Genomic DNA, 19,548 nt, shown 5'->3' with positions numbered 1-19,548 from the left:
AAAGGCTGCTGAGATTAGTTGCTAAAGCAAAATGGAACTATTTAATCAATCAGTCTTAAAAGCCGCTTATTGCAGGCGTAGAGCAGGGCACCGGGCAGTGTCACCCAGCCTCACGTGGCAAGCCCTGGCTGCTCCGTCCTGCACTAGGTCAGACTCCCTGTGATTCGCATAGAAAAAGCAGCCATGTGGCTCTTTCAGAAACACCCAACAGCTGACTGTTTGTTACGAAACAGAAGCTCTAAGAGCAAACCAGCAATCTGGGAGGTTGGGAGGCATTTTCTGTGCTTTGCTGTGCTGACTTGCTTGGCTCGCCAGGGGCAGCAGTTCCCAGTACCTCCTGCGGCTGTCGGTGTGACTCACGCAGGATCAAATGCACGTTATATTGGTTTAATTCTTGCCGTGTGCTGCTACTTCACTTGTTCCTCTGAAGCTCCCTTTTCTGCCCATGTGCCCCCAGATACCTTTGCTTGTCAGCAACAAGGGGTCAGGAGAGACACAGCCCTGGTGGCAGGTCTGCGTGAGGCTCTGCACGAGGCCCGACTGAGCTGGGACTCCTCAGTCACCTGAGTGACCTCAATCCAGAATTCCTTGTGACCTGAGTGGGATGGCAACCCAAAGGCCACCTGGGCACATCTGAAAAATCTCACTGTCAGTAGTGTCACCTTGCGGAGGAGTGTCTACAAACACACGGAAACAGGCTACTTAATGTGGTGCCCAGGACGTCCTGATGCAGTCCACATGCAGCTGTCAGGATGTGGTAAATGTACTGGTGTGTGGAACTGTTAATACTGCAAAGAGCCATAATGCTTCCTTCTGCTGCCGGTGGTTTGCTTTGTTCTAGTATCAGCAAGTGAGGTGAGCAAAGACTCTCCTGTGCTTTGTTCCGGGTGAAGATAGCTGCACAAGCCTTTATGGATCGGCTGTAGATGTCGGCATTGGGCTGAAGAGGAGCTTCGTGGCAATTGAGAAGACTTACCTGACTATGGCAAACCGCAGCTCTGTGGTCCTCCACAATCAAAGTGGAATTACAGCTCATTTCCAGTGGAAGGCTGTTGCTACTCGGGAACTGGAAGATCAGCGAAAGCTGAGGTTTGTTTGAAAAGCTCCTTTCAGTTGGATGCTCTGCACAAGGGTAAAACTAACGTATGGCCTCAGAGTGATGTCAGTGCTTTGGAATGGTTTAGGGACAAGTAAACCATGCACAGTGTCAGGGGATGTCACAGAGCTCCAGGATAACGGAGCTCAGCACTTCCCATTCCAGTTCCACCCATGCTCCAGCTGAGGATTATGTTTTGGGGAGGAAAGTTTGATTGCAGCGACCAGACAGCAAATTTGTGTTTTGTGGGAGCAGAGACCACTGAGGTCCAGAGATCCGTGGGCTACAGAGGGTCCACGAGGCTGAGGAAGTATCAGTAGCTTCAGGGAACAGAACTATTGTGACAGTCACTGCGGTTGCTTCTGCTCCGGCTTTGATAATGTGGCAACTGCTTTCCCAGCAGGGTGCAGAGCAGAGTGCTTTGGTCCTAGTTTCCAGCAGAATAAGGTGTTTGTGTCCCTTCCTGAGAGTTTGGAGGTGGGGGGTTCTGTGGGGAAGGTGGGACGGCACAGCACCGGGAAGCGCATTTGGGCTTCAGCTGCCCGTGTCTTCGTGGTAGTGAGAGATGGGGCGGGTTCTTCAAAGGGCATGGTCGGTGAAACTTTGCAGTTCCCATTTAGGACAGCAGAGAAACACAGCTGAGCAGGTGAGTTGGAAATGACACGCAAAAGCTTGGGTGACTTGTGAAATCCTTGTGTGACTTCTCAGCCTTGGATGGATGTAGGTCTCTAGGGGTAAGTCTGAACCCATCACTGACCAGGAAACTGTCCTAAACCTGCACACTTTTTAAGGGCTTCTGAGCAAATAAGATTCAGTGTAATTAGGTGAGAAATGCCTTGAAGGCCAAAACGAGTGTTCCACTACTCTCTATTTTTAATTAATCGGTGCATGACTTCCGTGAAAGCTCAATGTGTTAGAAGAAAATCTCATGACCTTCTCTTGGTACTTCCCTGGACCATTCCTTTTCCATCTCTCCCTACCTGCCTGTGTCTCAGACTGGACCCTGAGTGATCCTCTTTCCCCTCAAGAGCAACCAGGTTTCCCCACAGTAGACTTTGACCTTTGTTTGGTTTTTTTTCTAGCTTTCATTTGATTTTGTATCAGTTTGTGTCCTCAACGCTGACCAGGAGGTTTTTTTCTTCCTTACTTGCAATCTTAGGGATGGCCATAGCTCCAGGGTCGCTGTCCTGCTCTCAGAGAAACTTTTGAGGTCTTGGAGCAGGGAGGACTTCTTCGAGGGAGGAGGCAGTGTGCGACCGTGCACTGGGATGTGACCCAAAATGACCCCGATTGTTATAAGGTCTATCCAGGGATTTGCTCTGTCTCCCTCCTGCAGGACTTTCTGGGATGTAAAGATGGAATTATTGTCTGTTGATGGGTTAAGTTGAGAGTTGTTCATCTCAGTGACTAGAAGCCCTCCCCATGCACAGCATTGTCTGTCAGCCCTGGAGAAACATTTCTCCTTGCGCTCTATGGGAGAGAGCTGAAGTGAGGATTTTTGGTGTTGGTGACAGCATTTGGCCATGGCTCTGTGTGCAGCTCGAAGCTTCCATGACCGTGGTTCCTTTCTATCTGCATTTGGATTTAGCTATCCTGTTTGTACTGCTGCGCCTCCGTCTGCTGCACAGGGAGCCTTCCATTCATCCCTCAGAGTTGTCTCCTGCTGGTTATTCATGGCCAGGGGATGGAGTGGGAAGGGAGGAGAGCAGTCTGCCAGCTGCGAAGCAGCTACGTTGCAGCAGTGCTCCCTTTTCTTCTCTTGGCTGTGAATGATTTCTGCTACAACTACCAAGTGTGGGAGAGATGAGCTGCATCAAAGCTCTGCATTGAAGGCCAAAAAGGAAAAAGAAAAGGTGGTTTAAGGCTAGAGTTAAGGGTTTGGATTCAGAGGTGATGCCCCTTCCGTTCTCAGGGCCTCTGTTTTCATGCGTGTAAACCCATTAAATTTCACCGAGTTGATGCGATACCTGAATTAGTTCATCTGCTTTTTAAGTGTTGCGGGATGCTCTGCTGGAAGGCAGCATAGAGAGCAGATAGACTTTGCTTATCCCTGCCAGTCGGAAAGGGAAGATGAAAAGAGTGATGCTGGTAACCTGCAGCAAAAATGCCGCTCTTTCTTCCCTTCCCGGTGAAGCACTGCAGTGGGTGCTCCTTGGTCTTTATCTGCCTCCTGCCGCGCAGCTCTATGGTAGGAGAAGCCAGCTGAAGTTGTTGTTGGATTCTCCATCAGTCGTGGCAGTGGCTTTGAGCCAGCTCGTGCTCTCGAGGGCTGCTGGCTTTCATGAAACCTCTTCTTAGCTTGTAAGTGTGGAGTAAAACTGCCTGCCGTGCCAGAGGACAGCAGATGGCAGTTGGATCCCTTGGGACCCCGTGGCACAGGATCAGCCCCTTGCTGAGCTCTTGCTGTTCCTCCCCGAGCGTGTTGCTGCCCTTGTGCTTACCTGACGGTGACTGCAAAGATGTTGCTTATGAAATGATCTGCTTGGTTTGTCTCTCCCCGCAGGCTGTGCCACAGGCTGCAGAGGCGGGAGAATGAGATGGATTCTTTCCTCAAGGAGTGCACGGGGGTCCCCACTCTCCGAGAACACGCTCGTCTTCTCTCCCGCAGCTTCCAGAACCAGAGGGCAAAAGTGCAAGGAGACTCCATGCTTTTCTCCAATGATGTTTTCACCATTGACCCTGTGGTAAGCGATAGCTGAGAAGCTCCCTTGCTTCTCCTCGTGCCTCTCCTCCCTGACAAGGTCACTTGACAATCCCGCATCAGCTGGTTGGGTGTGCTGAGAAAGAAGAGTCCAGGTTTATCTCACGGGTCTGGGAGAACTTCTTGCAAAAAGCATTTCTGAACTGCGGGCTCCTGGCAGGCGGTCAGAGCTGCCTGAAGGTGAACTCTGTTGCAAGGGCTATAAATTGAGGCACTGAAGTGTCCTTACAGCCTTCAGAGGTATCAGTTGTTACACGTAAGGGCACATCTTACACGTAGTGTAAGGGGATTAGCAAAAGGTCTTAGAGCACTGTTGGTTCACATATTGATCAGCCGAATGAGATGGTCTGTGGTAAGAAGGCTAAATGCAAGCCAAGTTTAATCACAGAAATACCAATCCCTTCACATAACCTGGATTTTCACCATGCCTGAATCTGCCTTCCAGTGTCACCTGTGAGCCTGGACACGAGGACTTTTTGAGTTCTGTTGCACATAGGTAGAGCTTTTCTGTTTCTGCAAGCAAAGCCGCATGTCCTTCAATCAACCAGGGCCCTGATTCTGAGTATTTGCATGGTGTGAGACGAAGAATGCCTGCTGTCCGAGTAGTGCAAAATCCCTTCTCATCTTGGAGTAGACTCTAGAATAATCTCAACCTCTTCTTTATTTCAGACAGATGAAATGGAATTTCCTCCCCCCTTGGAAGGGGATCGTGTTCTCCTCTCGGTTTCTCCTGTAGCTCCTGTAAGGCTGAGAGCCACCGATGTCAGCACAACTGCAGTTTTGTGCCACTGTAGCTGACAGCACCATGATGTGACCGTGAGATTGTGTCAGAGTGATAGGGAAATTGTAGAGCGTGGGAGCTGATCAGCTGAGCATGAAGAGCATCGTGTGCTGTGTCAGCGCTAGTTTTGGAGGGCTCCTGCTTCGTTACAGTTGGACTGTGTCTCCACAGGTAGCTTGACCTGCTCTTCAGTTTGTGAAGTACATTAAGGTGGGGTCCTGAGCCTGTCTGCCCACAGCTCTGAGTCCTGGTACTGCAGGTGATGATGTCCCTGCAGCATCCCTGTGGGAGCCAAAGGCTCTGATATGCAGCACGGTGACTGCGGGTTGCAGGCTGATGTCCCCGGTTTGCTGCTTCAAGCGAGTCTGTTGTGGCATAAGACTTCATCTTCCTGCAGTTGTTTTCTGGGTAGAAATATGAAAAGTTTGATTTAGCAAATGTGCTTGGTCCAGGTTTTGAGAGGGATCCAAGTGACTTAATGCTTTTAGACTTCGGTTTTCTTCTTATTGTGGTGGCGGTGGTGGTTTGTTGGTGTTGGCAACAGTTTCCTCCACCCGTTCTTGCCTCTCTTCTGTTGACTCTGAGCGGACTGTGCCTTAGGGAATTATTTGCAGCTGCAGCCCAATAACTCCCTGCGTCACAGCTCTGTGATTTGTGTGGGGACAGCCCTTTGAGCCGTGAGTGCTAAGTTGAACAGGAAGCGTTACAGTTAGTTAATATTTATGCTGTGGGAGTTCTGGAGAAGGCACTGAGGATGCCCAGCAGCAAGCAGAGTCAAAGCCTCACTTCAATGACAGAAAAATATCTCTGTTCAACTCCTCATTCCTGGTAGAGAAACATGACAGTTGTCAGAGGTGCACATATTTATGTCAACGATACATGAAGAGACATTTATCAGGCCAGGGCTTGAGAGGAAGTGCTGCTGTTGTTTAAACCAGTTGCAAGGAGCGATTGAGAGGCTTCAAAAACCAGGGCTGTCTCCAAAATTGCGCAGCAGGGCTCCCGGGGCTGAACACCAGTGCTGGGGCTCTGTCTGGGAGAGACGCAGAGGGAGAAGGCCCTGAGGAAAAAGCAGACAGTTGCGGACGCACTGCTAGCAACTTAAATCCCTGAGCAAAAGCGCGAAAAGGAAAAGAGTTTCTTCATTGAAAGAGGTGTGGAGCTGTAAGCAAATCCCACCTCTTGTTATCTGAGCCTGTGTTCAGGGAAACAGGAATGTGTGCACCTTGCAGAGAGAAACAGGATGCATCTGACTCCTTCAGGCCATCAGTCGGCTGGAAGAGCCTGTGTGCTGGCTGACTGCTCACGGCACAGGGCAGAAACAGCCCTCAGCAGGAAGGATCCGGAGCAGGAGGGCTTGTTCTGCGGGTGCCGAGAGCCCCGGCTGACGGGGCGCATTATGTACTTTTAGGTAGCTGTGCAGGGGAAGGGTGGAAGTGCAGCACTTTTGTAACCGAGAATGGAAAAATACATTTGATTTGCTCAGTCTTTTCTGATCCGAGTCAAAGCGTTCCTGTAGCCATAGTGCCACAAGGATACAGCGGAAGATTTGGAGGGGAGAGGTCCCTTAAAGTGCCTGGTACTTCTGAAGAAATCCTGCCTGATTTGCTGGAGTATGAGCCAGTTTGGTTCCTTCACTATAGCCTGAATTTAACCACATGCTTCTCCCAGGTGCCGGTAAAGGTAGGGGACTTAGAAAGTTTATTTTGCAGCCGATTCCAAACTCTCTTACAAATTTTGGTGACAGGTATTGCTGGCTCCTTGCTCTGCACGGATGGTCTGAAAAGTGCTTCAGGGCCAGGGCTGAAAACAAGAAATGTAATATTTGATGATGCATGATTTGTCATCTGCTTCTATTTTAGGAGGGAGATGTCTTGCCAAATTCTTCGGTTGAAATTAATGTGATCTTCAAAGCCCGAGAAGCCAGAGCCTATCAACAAACGGTCTACTGCGACATTTCAGGTATGGCTCCTTAGTCTCTCAGCTCACTCTGCTGTTGTGTAATTGCTAGGAAGGGTCAGCGGTCAGCAGGGCCGTGCTGGCACGTGCCCACTGTCCCTGTGGTTTCCAGGTAGCGTCTTGTCCAAGACCAGCTCTCCGGATGCCTCACTATAAGCTTGGATCACTGATCCCGGAATAATCAAAGCAGTGAATTTGCCAGGGCTTTGCCAGCATTTGCTCTCCTGTGAGGTGTCTGTGAAGGCCAAAGAACTACAGAGCAGAAGAGCTTTAATGGACAAGTACAGAGCTCCTGTAGACCATTTCCCTCCAAGATGAGTCTTGATTATGCAGATGCATCATCAGACTACTGAGTCAGTAGGAGCTGAGTTGCCACTGTGCTCCCAGGGCCCCGATCACCTCCCACTGCCCAAACGCTGCCAGATCTTAGGTGTCTGAGCCCTGCTGAGCACAGGGTGTCTGCGAAAGGACCTCCTCTGGCCAGCACATGCTTCTCTGCCTGTGTGGGAACTGTCACCTTGTAGTTTGGAGTCCATGGTGCATATGGGTAGCATTGCACAGGGCTGGCTGTGAGCAGCAGGGTGAGCACCCTTCCTGGAAATCAGAGTCCAAGCAGTCTGTTTATGTTCATCCCATCTTTCAGAAGTGCTGTCAAGTCTTTTTTTGGGAGCAGTTGTCATTGCCCCACCCAGCTTTGCCCCTCACAGCAAGCTGTGTGATTCAAGTTACTTTGTCCTTCCTTTGTGCCTCTCCATGGCACTCCTATAGGTGGTTTTCAAGAGCGGGACATGACTGTAAATTTCCATCCGGTGAACATTATGGTTATTCCCCATCTGAGGGGAAGAAATGAGAGGCCCATGGTCCTCCAGCAGCCCAGCTGCCATTCTGGAAGGTGAAGAAATCACTGACCCAGCTGCTTTGTTTCTTTCCTTACTGCTGGAAGCTGACAGATACAAAGGTGATGAAACAGCTTTATACAGTAGCTGTGCAGGGTTTACTGGGCAAACGCTCCCTGCGGTAATGAATGACAGAGGGCTTGTGTGTCAACAAAACATCTTCCTGCCCACCAGCTGCAGTTGTTGGAGCTGTGGAAGGAAAGGATTGATTTAAAAAGGTGCTTGCAGGGCATTCCTCACTCGGTGCTGTGCTCCTGGCTCTGAGATTCTTGCACTGGTGATAGGGGTGTCCCTCACTTTGCTGCAGGGCTCTCTAGGGGTTGTGGCAGGAAAGCTTTTTTGTTACAGAGAAACAGGAGAAGTACTTGTGTGCAAACCTTTAGCTGGTCTGGGAGTTACAAGAAACAGAGCTGGGTAAATGATGTGCATTTAGCAAGAGGAGTCTGTTCTTGAAAGACCCTGATGGGCCCTGGGGAGAGGTGAACTCTTCCACTGGCTCCTTGGAAGAGGACCTCTAGGAGGTCATTTCAGTGATGCGCCTGCCCCTGCCCCTTACAAAACAGAGCTGATCCACTCGATTGCCAGGATGGAAACTGTCTCAGAGGCGAAGTACCTGGGTGCAAAGAGTTTAAAGAAGAAAATGATGATCTTTAACTAGAGGATCAATGAATTGTGCTTCTTGGCTTCTGTCACTGCCTTGTTCATGCACTTGTGTGCCAGTCACAAATCCCTTTGGAGCATGATGTGCAGATGGCATGAGTGCCTCTTGCTGAGATTATCTGGCAGCTTTACCACAGTTGGGGTACTGTGAATTTTGCAGCTGATCTCCTGCCTCACTGGAAAGGGACTTTGCTGGCCTCGGCTTTTTTTTGCAGGTGCTGCGTTCATGGCTTAGCAGATGCTTCTGGATCAGTGCTTTACAGAACTTATCAGTACTGGGCACCTTGCAAACCTGGCAGTTAGGCAGTGGTCTGAAAATTTGCTCTTGGCCAATATTTAGGCTCAAAATGAACTTTTTTAATTATTCATGCGAATAAAGCCGTGGCTCTTGGGCGCTGGGAGGGAGCACGCAGTGTGAGGCTCAGCAACCGAAAATTCATTTTTGGGTTAGTCTGCCTTGGGTTACACCTTGCAAAAGCCCTTTCTAAGCCACTCTTGCAGGATGACGCTAAATCCCAAATGATGATTGCTCCCTCGCCGTGTGACAGAATTGTCCTACATTGTGTAAAATTCATTGCTGACACGGTCAGATGAGAATCGTGTTCCAAAGGAATTGCCAGACATGAGGACATGCTTGAACAAGAAGCTGTGTCAGAAAGCAGCAGAAGCAAAGGACTTCAGCAGCAAAGTCCTGTACTGTTGGGGCAGCTACACCCCTCTTTCTTTGACAGCAAGGCGGCAGTGCCAGAGTATGAACCGTGCAGGACGTGCCGGGGCGTTATTCCTACTGAGATCCAAGTTCTCACCCCATAGTACCAGGTGTGGACTTTGGACTGAGGGCAAGGCGGCTGTAGCCTCTCCATGCCCTTGGTCTGTCCACTCCAGGATGTGTTGTGGTTATGCCCAGTGGTACCCAGGTCTCGGGCAAGGGCTGGACGCTACTGAAAGCCCCAGCTTCCAGCAAAGAGGAGGACATATTCTCTTTTTCTTCTGTCAGCTGTCCTGAATGCTGCCTGTAGGCTCCTGCTCCTCCTTTGGAAAAAGCAGTCTTTGAGTAAGGAGGAAGAGCAAAATTTCTAGGATTTCCTAGAGATCCAGGGTCACTGTAGGGGCGGAAGAAAAGATGGTTTTCATGGACCTTCTTCAGACGTTGAGGCCCTACTGCAGAAGGGGAAAGACTGCCATTGATTTTTTGATGAGAGTGGCCATGGGGCGTGTCTCAGCAAGATCACGGACAACAGCTGGTCACTTGGAAATCTTTGCTGTTTCCTGAGAGGTGGTTTAGGCCGGAGTCGTTAAGGACAATTAAGCCATATGTGATGAAAGATGGAGAAATCTTTTGACTGTGAGCACCCAATACTGACACTTTTACAGTGTCTGTGGAAGAGAAACACTCAGCCATCCAGTTAACACCTGAGCTGTGAAACACAACTCTCATCTCTGCTGTCAGCTGGGCTTTAGCTGGATCCACTTCAAAAATGTTGAATTCACGAAAAGCTCCCTGGTTTGTTCTTTCTTACCTTGGACATTATAAAATATAATCATCCCATGGTTGCAAGATTGGAAAGTCAGCAATCATTGGAAAGGCTGTTCCAGGAGAGTGTTTTCAAGGTGTGATCCAGTCACTGTGCTGTGCTGCTCTTTGTCGTCAGGAGTCATCTTGGACATTCTGGAATAACTCTGCAACAGACTGATTTAAAAAAAAAAATCCTCAACCTTCAGTTCCAAATCTTTAATTAATGGTGAGCATTGCAGAATAGGAGCTTGAAGGACAGAAGAAGGTTATATCCAGGTTCTGGGGCTTTCTTCTCCTCCTTGTGCCGCTCACTTTCTGCACGGAGTAGAATTGGATGGCAGGGAGACCCAGGCTGAAACATGAGCAAGGATTGAGGCACTTTGGGCTATTCCAGTGGTTCAGAATAGCCTTCCGGCTGAAAGATCCTGCACGATGTCATCCTAGCAGACTTATGGAAGAAAATTAGCATATAAAATTATAAATTAGCATATAAAATAAGCGATGAGCCTTGTGATGTAGGCTGCCTTTGTAACAAGGGGTGTGCAGATTAGCCGTCCATTTATGACTGAGCTGATCTCAGCTGTGAGGAGGCTGCGTCTCCATCCCTGCTCAGCGTGCAGGTGTCTTTCCAAAGCTGGGCTTTTGGTATCGTGGTAGGAATAGGTGAGTGCTTCTCCTCTCTGGAGATCCTAAAGCTGTGTCTTATTTAGGCGCTGCTGCAGAGGTGAGCCCTGGAACAGGCAGGTACGGAGCTGTGTGCTGGGCACAGGTGGTGGCTGAGATGCTCTGCCTGCTCTAAGCCACTCTGTGACGTGTGCATCACTGTTAGCAGGGAGCTTCACCTCGCTTGGGCTCATGTGCCTCAGCTCCTGTGCTCTCATCTCCGACTGCATCACCGTAAATCACGTATTTTGTCTTCAGTTCTGTTTCAGGAGCTTTGTGCCTTCACCAAGTGGATTTCAAAGCTCATCTAAGCACATGGGAAGGAATTCAGAGATCACGTTTTAAACTCTTTCAGGGTGCAAGCTGGTCACTAAACTAGAAACCAGCCCCAGGGACTGGTTAAAAATTAGGCAGCAGCCCAAGGGCTTACCTCCTGAGGGTCCTATATCTTCTCCTGGAGCATCTAGAGCTGGTCTCTTCCAGCCTGGAGTCAGGGACTAGCGTGGAGGCAACCTGGAAAACCCGGGATAACAGTGGGAAACATTGTACTGAAACAGAAATCTCTCCCCAGGCCGTGAAGCCAGGCTGCCCCTCCACATCAAAGCGGAGGGCATGGGGCCCCGGCTCCGCTTCAGCTTGGAGCAGCTGGACATTGGGAATGTTTTTGCTGGATCAGCCCACAGCTATGAGGTGAGCAGTAGGGGTTCACAGGAATTGGAGTGGATCCTGATGGCTTCTGGGCAGCTGTGAGCCTTGTGGACCTGCGCGGGATTTCTGGCAACTGAGGCAGTTGTGGGCAGGGAATAGTGACGTAACAGTCAAATTGGGGGTGGGGGGTGTCACAGAATGTGGATGCTTTTTGATGGGGTCTAAAATGTGCATGTGTTGTTCATGGGGCCCTAAATCCTGCCTTTGGGCAACCTCCCTTAGAGGTCAGCTGGGAGGCTTCATGCAAAAATAACCCAACAGCACAAAAAGCCACTTCAGCCTTGGAACATCTCTGTCTCTAAAGAGAGCAAATCATTTCTGGAAAGAAGCAAGGAAACTGTCTACATATTTGCAAATTTGCCCCTCCTCCCCCCACTGTCAAGACTTCTGCAAAAAACAAGATAGAGCGGTGAAAAGAGGTAGAAAATGAGGTGATACATCATGGCAAATGCTTTCAAAAGATGGACTGTGGCAGGAAAGGACACATTAAGTTGTTTTCTAACCAAAACATTGTGCTCTCTGCATTTTTAATGCTGATACTTTATCGATTCTCTCTGTATCAGTTTATCAATTTACCTGAGAAAATGTGAATAAGTAGGTGATGCTGTTAGTGCCACACTAAGCAGCAAGGCTGGAGCTAAACCTCAGCTCAGCGTAGAATCCCTGAGCGTGATTTGTAACTAAGGTGTAAATCAGATGAGAGGAGAGAGCAGTTCTCAAGCCACCACTGCAGGGTTGGAGTACAGGAATATTTTCAACAGCAGCTGCAAGAGTAAAAAGAATGGACACCTCTCTGCTTCCATCTCAGTTTTTCTGACAGGTTTCGCAAGGACAAAAATTAGGGAGCAGAAGTCCATTGCAGAGAGATCAGCCCGCGGCAGTGGCAGGGCTTCCCCCTGAAGCAATCAGTAACATTAGGGCTCTGTTCTGGGTGGGTTTCTTGGTGACAGCATGCAGGCAGATGTGGGCGCTCCTTCCCTGACATGAAAAGAAGTGCATCTTGGCAAACGCTGCGGGGTTGTGTCACTCGTTCAAGGCAGCTGATCTACCGACTGTTCAAGAAAATAGGCTTATTTCTGAATTTGCAGTTTATTCTCAGAATGGTAAATTCGTTTGTGGTGGCTGTATATAAGGAAGCGAAATTCTTTGGAGTAGATGGAGCAGCTCTGCACCTCCTGCTCCTCCTTTCCTGACGTCTCTGTCTTAACAAGGGCTGAGAAACTGTCACATTGAAGTGAAAATAAAAAAAGCCCTGACTAATGTGCTGTAGCAGAGCTGGAGAGCATTGCTGAGGTTGGTTCTAGTGCAGCCCCGAGGTGTCTGCTGCAGGCAGTGAACTTGTCGGCTGCAGTGGCAGCTGAACGTGTTCTGCCTTTGGCAGGACCAGGCTCACCTAGAGCAGAAGCTGGTGTGGATGAGTCACACGCGAGGCTGCCGTAGGCCTTCAGGGCTCTTAGCGGCACGGCTGCATCGACGGGGGGATGCTGTGCTGCTCCTCTGCACTGCACGTCGAAGCAGACTGCTCTGTGTCAGCGGGGTAAACCCAGAGTGATTCAGTTCATGTGAAGTTATCACTACTTTGCATGAAAAAAAAGCAAAGGCAGAACTTGTCCTGTTTGTATTTTCTTTGACTTCAACCAAGCAGCAGCACACAGCGTCTTCTGCCATTGGCAGATATTGAGTATTTAAACACAAATCGACCTTCTGTAAAAGGGAAGATTTCTTAATGTATTTCTGTTTCGTGTTCTTACTGCTACAGGTGATCCTGTTTAACAAAGGAGCCATCGATGCTCCCTTCAGCTTGATACCTCCAAGTACAGCTCTGGGCTCCTGCTTCACCTTTCTCCCCTGGAAGGGCATTATTTCATCAGATGGGCTCCAAGTCATCAAGATCTCCTTCAGTTCCACCATCCTGGGGAAATTCACAGAAGAATTCAGGTTCAGGGTGAATGGATCCTCTGAGCCTGTGACTTTGACTATCAGGTGAGGAGGGATAGAGGATCTCTTTGGGCACATTTGTAGCCGCCTCTGGGTAATCATCTCCCACCTACCTCATTTTGTGATGCAGCAGAGGGAAAAAAAAGGTGTTGTCTAAAGTCTTAGTGTGGGGTTGCTAGGATCAAGATGAAGACGAAGAGCCAAGGCTTTTTAACCTTGACTCCAGTTTGAATCCTGCAATTCCAGCAGCAAATGAAGTGCGGTTCTCTACAAGGGGAAGTGACTGTGCCTCTGATGCTCTCAATACCCGGCGCAGCTCTAAAAGCCTTGAGTCCTTGTGGGAAGCAGCTCTGCCTTCATGGTTGGTGGCTCTGTATTTTCCAGGATGCCGTGTGCACGGAATTTGGCAGCAGTGGGTTCTTGCTGTGACCCTTTGCTACCACTGTGTGAGAACCCCAGGGCTTTAAGTGATTTCCATGATGGAAAAGAGTTTGCCTGAAGGCTGCAGGGGAAAGTTGTGGAATTGCCTGCCGCCCAGCCTGGGCTCCCAGGAGCTGGAGTGATTCCTTCCTACAGGGAGCTCTTTGCCCGTGGGCCCTGGCAGACAGTGTGATGGTATCAGCTCTGGGCAGCGATGGTCAGAGACGTCCCACCTGAACACACAGCAAGGCCAGCAGGGCCTGGGAGGTGGCTGAAGGCTGGGGCAGCCTGGGGCGAGTCTGCAGCCGGAAGCAGTGTTTTTAAAATCCTCTGTTAATAATCCATACAAAATGGGCGGCAGCAGCAGCCTCAGCTTCATCTCTCATGCTGATGTGTTGGGAGAAGCTGTCCTCCCAGCGCCTGCGCAGGGAGAGCTCCGGTGCCTCCTTTCTGCAGGCAGAAAAGCGCTGGTGCGGGAGTTGGGAAGCCCAGCAGCAAATGCTGTCCCGAGGACTTGGGCATCGTGCCATGGGCTGGTGCCACTGCAAAAGATAACCCTCACCAAGCAAAAGGGAGGAGGGGGAAAGAAAAACTGATGATCGGAGAGGCAAAGCTCCCTTCTCGGGATCCCAGCAGCCTGCAAGCTTGTCCCAGCCAGTCTTAAGCGTGGGCTGGGGGATAACATGGTGTTGGCAGGAAAGCTGATGCTGAGTGCCCTGGAGCTGTGGGGCTGCCTGTGCGTCCTCAGCATCCGGGCTGCTGGGCTGCTGCTGTTGGGAGGCGCTAGATCAAAACAGTAAAGAAATTAAGGGAATCCATGGTTGATATTACCAACAGCTAAGGGAAATGGAGCTAAAGGAGAACAGCGTGGTTAATACTTTGCTAGAGAAGAGTGGTGAGAGGGCCTGTTGACCTCAGTAGAGAGACAATTATGTTGGCTTTGTGTTTGGAGGGAAAAGGCTGCTATTTTTGGAGATCAGGAAGGAACATTTCACAATCAAATAATTTGATCTCCTCTGTCCCTGCCCCAAAATTGGTCACAGGATGTTATTGCATAAGCAGCTCTCTTCTTGTGGGAGGGCAGGTTTTGCTTGTAAAGATGGGCTGATGACAGGTGAAGCAGAGTTTTTCCTGGATAGTGCCACTGCCTCTGCCCCGCGATGGCCTTGCTCCTGAGGAAGGAAAGAGCTGGCAGCGGGACAGTGGTCTTTTCATTTCCCCATTACCAAATGAAGTTATCCTTTATTCCCTATCAGTGCCCTGGCTCCCAGTGCCCACCATGTCCTCCGCTTCCCTGTGGCCACTCTCTACGCTGTTGTGTCAGCACAACCCGTTCTGTCTCGTGAGAGCAGAGCGTATGTCTCAGTGAAAGGGGATTGGTGTTACTTTGTTGAATTTCATCCTCAGCCGTGTACTCCCCTATTCCTGGATGGTGGCTCCTATGCAGCCCATCGGATGGTGCCCCAGCATCCCCATCTGCTCCCATACAACTGTCCCTTGGTAGTAATTCCCATTGCAGTCCACTCCTCTTTGAGGTGTCAGCTGCGTCCTTGATTTCAAAGATCTTTTATCTCTCGTTCTGCAGCCCCACAGCTCCAGGTATTTGTTTTCAAACTCCTTGGGGATACCCACCTACGAGGACAAGCTCAGCCTCCCTCTTTGGGAAGCTTTGAGCACCTCGATGGAGCCAAACTCCCAGTTCTTTTGAATGGAGGCGAGCTGGCTGGTGGGACACTGGGCTGCAAAGGAAGGAACGAGGATGAGAGTTCATGTGGTTCCTCTCCCACCTCCCTGCTCTGCGAGGACCCTGATCTCCCTTCATAAATGCATTATTTACTGCTATTGTAAACTACTGATGCTGCCAAAACCACCTCCTCTCCCCCCATTTTCTTGCAGGCTGTACTGTTATAGGCTGTGGTGCCCAGAGCTCTGGGTTGTCTCCTTGCCTGAGCCTCCTGGCAGTCGTTGAGGTGTAACTTGCTCAGAGACGCAGTGCCTTCAGCCGAAATGGCAGCCATTGGCTGGCAAGGCTCATCCTGGGCAGTGTCCCAGAGTGATTCCCTGTTGTGGTTGGTTTGGAGGTTGTTTTCTATCCTCTCCCGGGATGTGCTGTAGTGGAAAGTGTGTCTGCTGGCTTTGCTCCATCCAGAGTCAGCTGTTGGGGCTTGGGAAGTTCAGTCTGATTCCATGACATCTCTGGAGAGGGAACTTCATCGTTAGCAGAGGTTTGCTACCTGGCATCCTCAGGAACTGCCTCAGCTCCAAGACTCAAGATTCTTATTAGCGGTGGATTGAAACCCCTGGAAGTCACTTTTTCTGAGTGCTTTTTGTCTGTGCAATCAGAAGATGCCCAAAGCAGAGGTGATTATTCTTTACTGGGAAACTAAGCTTACAAGGCTTGAATGCTTTTTTCTTTGGTGTTTAGAAAGGGGGACACCATGGATGAACACAAGTCCCTCCTGCAGGATGCTGGGGTCTGTTCACGTGCAGAACAGAACCAGTGGCAGTCCTGTGAGCAAAACCAGCACGTGCTGTTCACTGTGGTCCTTGGTTTTTAACTAAGAGGCAGAGCTGGCATTGAGTGGCATCAACCATGAAATAAATTAGTGAATGGTGTGCAGCTCCAAGTGCTGATTCCAGTGGATGTTGGTGAGTTTGGGAGCTTGGATTCTGGCTGCTGAATTTAAGAATGGGTGAGAAGGTGTAGTGGGTCCAGAACGCCCGTGTTTGGTTTAACACGTGTGTTGCTCTTGGGTGTGAGCTGGTGCCTCAGTGCCAAGCTGGTACTTTCCTCCAAGATTCACGTGGCCGCTGTGTAGGACGTTGCTGTTCTTGTTGCGGTCGACGGGATTCTGGGCACTTTCCTGGATTAGCGTTTCAAAATCCTGCATGCCTAATGATTGTGTGGATCCAAATCATCTGAGGAGATGACCTTGTACTCCATGGAAACACTAGTTCCAGCTAAGAAATCCCAAAGCAGGGAACCTGCAGGTAGGAAGGCTGGCTGCAGTGAGTCCACTTCTGTGTGGACACCTCTGTGTCCATCACGTTACAGATGGGGAAAGTGAGGCACAGAGCCATCATTTGTTCAGGGTCCTTCATAGGGCCAGCAGCAACCTGAGGGCAAACCCTGCCTGGCGCAGTGCCCTCAGCCGCATCAGCGGCTCTCAGCTGCCAGCTGCTTTGCCTGGGCTGCCTCCTGTCCACACGGATGTGATGCTGAGCACAAGGGTGACTGGTTGATTTGAAACTCACCATGGTTCTGAGACCAGGTTTTGTTGATCTGAGTGGTAATGCAAGCTGAAAGCTTTGCACGTCTCTAACCAAGCTAATGCCTGTCTTTGTCCTCACAGGGGCTGTGTCATTGGACCAACTTTTCCTTTTGTTGTACCTTCTCTCCACTTTGGTGACGTCTCGTTTGGTGAGTGCACCCTGGGCTGGGACCTTGAGTTGAGAGGTCTGTGTGTGGCCAATGTGGAGCACTGCAGCATGAGAACATGCGTCACTTGTGTTCCTCCGCAGCGGCCTTTGGGGTGTTAGACCAGGGCTGCTGGTTGCTTAGGCAGCATTCGGCCACCATGAGGTCAAATGGGAGCAAAGGAATAGGAAATGAGTGTGTCCTGGTGTCCCTCATAGTCTGTCCAGCCCCAGCCTCCTGATCCTTGGCAGCAGAATGACTGTGAAAGTCCATGTCCCAGAAGGGCCCAGGGTATGGGACTGCAGGAGAAGGGAATTTGCGCTACATAGGAGGCTGTAGCTGCTCTGGGTGAATGTTCCTGATGCCACAGTTTCCCACCTGACCTTTAGCGTGAGATATCACGTAGCACTACAAGGGCACCTTGTTATCACCAACCAGCGAATATGCCCAAACGTTGGATCTTCATCAGGCACTGATGGTCTTGGAGATGTGGGCTCCATCCCTGATGAAAGGGCAGCTCTGCTGACAGAGCCCGTGGCTGAGCAACCAGAGCATCTCCATTGAAATGCAGATTCTGGTTTTGCATCTCGGTCTCAGAAAAGGTTTTCTACTGAGATGTTCTCCGGTTTAAGTGCAAAATCACTTGTGGATTGATTGAAGGGCCGTTCTCATTCTGTGCTCAGGGTGCCTCTGTTCACAGACCTTCTAACAAAACTCACTGCGTTTCTGAGCCACTTCCTCCCCTCCCTACATCCTCACACTGGCACTTCTTTGTTTCCTTTTGAGAAAATGAAACAGTAAGAAATGCACCGGGCAGAAATATGGTTATGTAATAGGAGACTGGCGCTACTAAATCTGATTTCATTGACAAGGTCTTTGCAGCTGAAGGCAGCTGTTGGCTGTGCTGATAACTGCTGTCCGTGTCTGGAGACTTCGGTCCCGTTCGGGGCTGTGAGGTCTGGGTTTGTCCTTTTTGTGTCCCCCGCCTCCCTGCTGGCGTCACTGTCGATGGCTCAGATGAGCTCCGTGCTGTGTGTGCAGCTGGTTTCCCTCCCCGCTGCGTTCCAGTGGCACTTGGTCAGCAGCCGTGGGAGAGGATTCCTTCTCGCAGAGCTGCCAGCCAGGCCAGATGGCCGCTCCAGAGCAGGCTGTGGCCGCTGTCCTGTCTCTGCAGAGCGGCCCGGCCGGGGGTGGCTGTGTCACGTGCAGAATGGAAAGCTGATACCTTTGCGGGCAATAACCAAAGCCAGTGTGCAGGGTGGATGCCGTGTCCCCATTTGGTAGGTCAGGTGAGGCACAGCTCTTGCAAATTCCTAAGCCAGCACCGGGCTTGCCTCCTGTGGAGCGACCTGCAAGTTGTCCCATGCTCAGCCTGGTTGACCCAAACCAGAGATGCCGTAAGGATCCTGCCTAAAGAAGCCGCATTGGAGTGCGTTTCATCATGCTGTAGTTCCCAAGTTCATCCGTCCCTTATCTTCCTGTAGCTTGTCCTCAGTGCCAATATTCTACTTGTTCACGGAGTTAACGGGGAATTTTATGGATTCAGTGTTCAGAATAAGTGGCCTGTGTGGATGCACACTCATAAGTGAAACATAATTCATGCTGTTTTGGGTGGAGGTGTGAGAGAGCTCCTCAGTTAAAGAGGAAAAAACTTCTGGTGTTCAGCGTTGCTAAGAGCGGGCATTACCAAGGAAGCACTTCTGGTGTTCAGCGTTGCTAAGAGCGGGCATTACCAAGGAAGCAATCTCTGTGATCAGTATAAAAGGGAACTTCAGTGACAATTAATCACTTGCTCAGCTTCTCAAATTAGCTGTAATTGAGATTGAAAAGAGCTAAACTCCAAGCACAGTTTTATCGTAACAGGATATTCACACGAGGAATCCTTGGATAATTGGTGCATGAATTCATACTTGGGTCGTTTTCCTAGGCTTTCCTCGCACGTTGTCCTGTCGCCTCACTAACGCCTCCTCGATGCCCGTGACCTTCAACCTTCACATTCCTGGGGACGGCAACGGAGAGCACAGTGCCACCAGTTCTGTCCTGATGGCAGGAAAGACTCACCTGTCCCGGAGAAGGGGAGCTCAAGGGTATATCCGGCCAACTGAATTTACCATAACTCCCTGCAGAGGGACCATCCGCCCCCAGGCATTCTTGGATATCCAGGTATGGGAACTGTCTGGCCATACATGCTTCAGCAGGTGGAGCTGAAGCTTTGCTGTTGTATGAGAGGGTTTTAGGGCTGCTAGCATACACAAGTAAGAGACACGCACTAGTGTTAGGCTTTTCTTGGCTGGGTTACTCTGGGGCGTTTCTGAAGGAGCACCGTTTTCTCTCCAAAATGATAAGCTGAAGGTCTTGTACTGTATTGTCAAGGAAAGAAGCTGTCTGTTTTGAGAGGTGCTTAGAGCAATTTCTTTGATTTGCTGTAGGCAGAGGAAAGATGAGGACCGAAGGTGGCCATTAAAAAGAGAGATGTCATTGCATAAAACAGTTTGGTTTTCTTCTCGGTCTGATTTTGCCTCTCCTGGTGAGCAGAAGGAGCTGTGTTCACTGCAGAGATCTCCGGTGCAGGCTGGAAAAGCTCTGGTACCCGTGAACTGCACAGTGTCTGCTGGGCCACGTTTTGCCCTCAGCTTCCCACTGTAAAATTGAGCTCATTATGTTGACGTCAACAGTTTTTCTCTGGTTTTTCATGATTGTAGTCAAGACTAAAAATTGATCCCTTACTTTTAATACAGTGGTGAGTAGAGCATTAGTCCAACTGTGTTTTGATTTAGCTGATGTGTGCTCCG

The 19,548-nt window shown here is 50.0% G+C and overlaps 1 protein-coding gene across 1 annotated transcript in view; it reads left to right on the top strand.

The window, feature by feature from the left end:
- The first annotated feature begins 738 nt into the window (after positions 1 to 738).
- Positions 739 to 19,548, top strand: part of LOC128854657 (hydrocephalus-inducing protein homolog) — a 20,582-nt gene continuing 1,772 nt past the window's right edge. Inside the window, exons 1-8 of the mRNA XM_054088790.1 lie at positions 739 to 757; positions 894 to 1,089; positions 3,600 to 3,780; positions 6,441 to 6,540; positions 10,844 to 10,962; positions 12,740 to 12,963; positions 16,692 to 16,759; positions 18,684 to 18,919. Coding sequence (XP_053944765.1) covers positions 739 to 757; positions 894 to 1,089; positions 3,600 to 3,780; positions 6,441 to 6,540; positions 10,844 to 10,962; positions 12,740 to 12,963; positions 16,692 to 16,759; positions 18,684 to 18,919 — 1,143 coding nt within the window. The remainder of the gene's footprint in view (positions 758 to 893; positions 1,090 to 3,599; positions 3,781 to 6,440; positions 6,541 to 10,843; positions 10,963 to 12,739; positions 12,964 to 16,691; positions 16,760 to 18,683; positions 18,920 to 19,548) is intronic.

Source organism: Cuculus canorus, chromosome 26, assembly GCF_017976375.1.
Source record: "Cuculus canorus isolate bCucCan1 chromosome 26, bCucCan1.pri, whole genome shotgun sequence".
In the NCBI taxonomy this organism is placed as follows: Eukaryota; Metazoa; Chordata; class Aves; order Cuculiformes; family Cuculidae; genus Cuculus; species Cuculus canorus.
Note: the sequence above shows the minus strand (reverse complement) of the source record. Positions and strands in the feature narration are given on the sequence as shown.